Source organism: Brugia malayi (assembly GCF_000002995.4).
Source record: "Brugia malayi strain FR3 genome assembly, contig: Bm_v4_Chr1_scaffold_001, whole genome shotgun sequence".
Classification (NCBI taxonomy): domain Eukaryota; kingdom Metazoa; phylum Nematoda; class Chromadorea; order Rhabditida; family Onchocercidae; genus Brugia; species Brugia malayi.
In genome coordinates this window covers 1,517,499-1,519,363 of record NW_025062475.1, presented here as the reverse complement: position 1 = coordinate 1,519,363, position 1,865 = coordinate 1,517,499, and the positions used below count along the sequence as shown (strand labels likewise).

The window sequence follows — 1,865 nt, the reverse complement described above, 5'->3', positions numbered from 1 at the left end:
TCAATTTCTTGAACAGCAAGAGTTTGCCTGCATGGTAACTCGGCCCAACAAACTTATCGATCCGGAATCCTTTCCATTTTTCAAATCTAAGTATCTGAAATATGAAGTTCAAAATTTGATTGTCTAAGACACAGTCCGAATAAAGCAAAAATTGGTGGAAGCAAATAAAATAATCAAATTCCAATCCCAATTCCACACAACAAACATTAGTGCACATTAAAATGAATTATAAGTGCGAACAAAAAAAATTTCTACCAATAATTTTCTCCAAACATTCATATGTTTGTAAATTAAATGGAATGATACAGTGGCTTTTCAGGATGACACTGTTAAAATATATCTGATAACACCTGCGCCATCATTAGTTAAATGGTATACCAAGTAATCAAGTATAAATTTCCAGGAGCCTCATAAATTTTTACAACAGAATTAATTTAAAAGCTTTTCTATTTTCCTTTCTTCATTAAACAAATTGCATGCTGATCCAGCAGCCAAACGATTCGATATTATTTGCCTAGCTAAGTGTACCAAAAATCGCAAACAGGAGAAGGCATATAGTCAAAAACTGAACTTTCAACACTACAAACAGTCAACCAGCAATAATTTATTCTGGGAATCTCTATACCTTCCATCATTTTTCTTCATATCATTTGTTAATCGAGTGGCAACTTCATGAAATAAAGTATCAACGTTGGTTGCATCAAGCGCTGAAGTTTCGAGGAAATAATCAAAAGCATTAGCATCTGCAAAATTCTTTCCTATCCTTTCCGGTACCTCACGTTCATCTTCTTTATCTATTTTATTCCCTGAAAGATCATCAGTGTAAACGTCAAAGCAGTTTTTCCATTTTTTAACATTGCATTCAGTTACTAAATTCCAAATATAATGAATAATCGGTTAAATAACAAAGTAAACAATTATAATAGTTATTAGTTTAAATTTAGAAAGCTAGTCAGTTCAATTTCACTTATTACTAACCTACTAGTATTTTTAGCACTCGTCGATTGGCATATTGCTCGATTTCACCAAGCCATTCTGGTAAGCAATCAAAACTTGGTTGGCAAGCTACATCATAAACTAGCACTATGGCATGTGCAGACCGGTAATAACTTTGAGTAATTGAACGGAAACGTTCTTGTCCAGCTGTATCCCATATTTGGAGCTATAACAATATGTATTATTATTTGAAATTTATAAATAATACTGTGCATAAGGATAGAAATTTCATGTAATGGGAGTTAACAAAACAATCCAAAAACACTTCATACAACAAGGAAATCGATTCGTGATTCCTGTGTAGAGGTTACAGATTTATAAACTGATGAAATATCAGTGAAAAAACAAATAGACCTTTGTTTTAAACAAATATACCTTTATTTTGTCATCATCAACTTTAACAGTTTTAATCATAAAATCAACACCGATTGTAGCACTCTGCCCAGGTGGAAAAATGCCCTACAACAAAGCAAGGTAGTAAACAATTAGTATGGCTGATATAAAACACATAAATGACAAAGCTCAAGTTTCAAACCTAAAGCTTGTGAACATTATTTCTGTTATTCCACTTTTCAAACAATTTTTACAGCGTCAAAACCTCTCATAAAAAATGGTTATCAGAAATTAGAATTTCGAGGTAACATCATATGCATGAATAAAAATAAAAGACATGTAACTGTCAAATCTTGTCACTATTTGGAAAAAACAGTCCAAAGTTGTTCGTAATTCAATACTCTAAATAAAAACACAAGAAAAAACAAGGAATAAAAAAAAAACGCGACCTGCGTGAATTTACGTACAAGACACGTTTTACCAACGCCAGCATTACCAACAAGCACCACTTTAAATAAATATTTATAGTCTTCCAT

General features: G+C 32.0%; 1 protein-coding gene across 1 annotated transcript; it reads right to left on the bottom strand.

The window, feature by feature from the left end:
- Window positions 1-1,865, bottom strand: Bma-rab-30 (Ras-related protein Rab-30, putative; the record flags this gene model as incomplete). The annotated part of the gene is made up of 5 exons (XM_043076213.1): window positions 1-94; window positions 626-806; window positions 979-1,162; window positions 1,372-1,455; window positions 1,779-1,865. The coding sequence occupies 5 exons, from the start codon at window positions 1,863-1,865 to the stop codon at window positions 1-3; spliced, it is 630 nt and encodes a 209-aa protein (XP_042932147.1).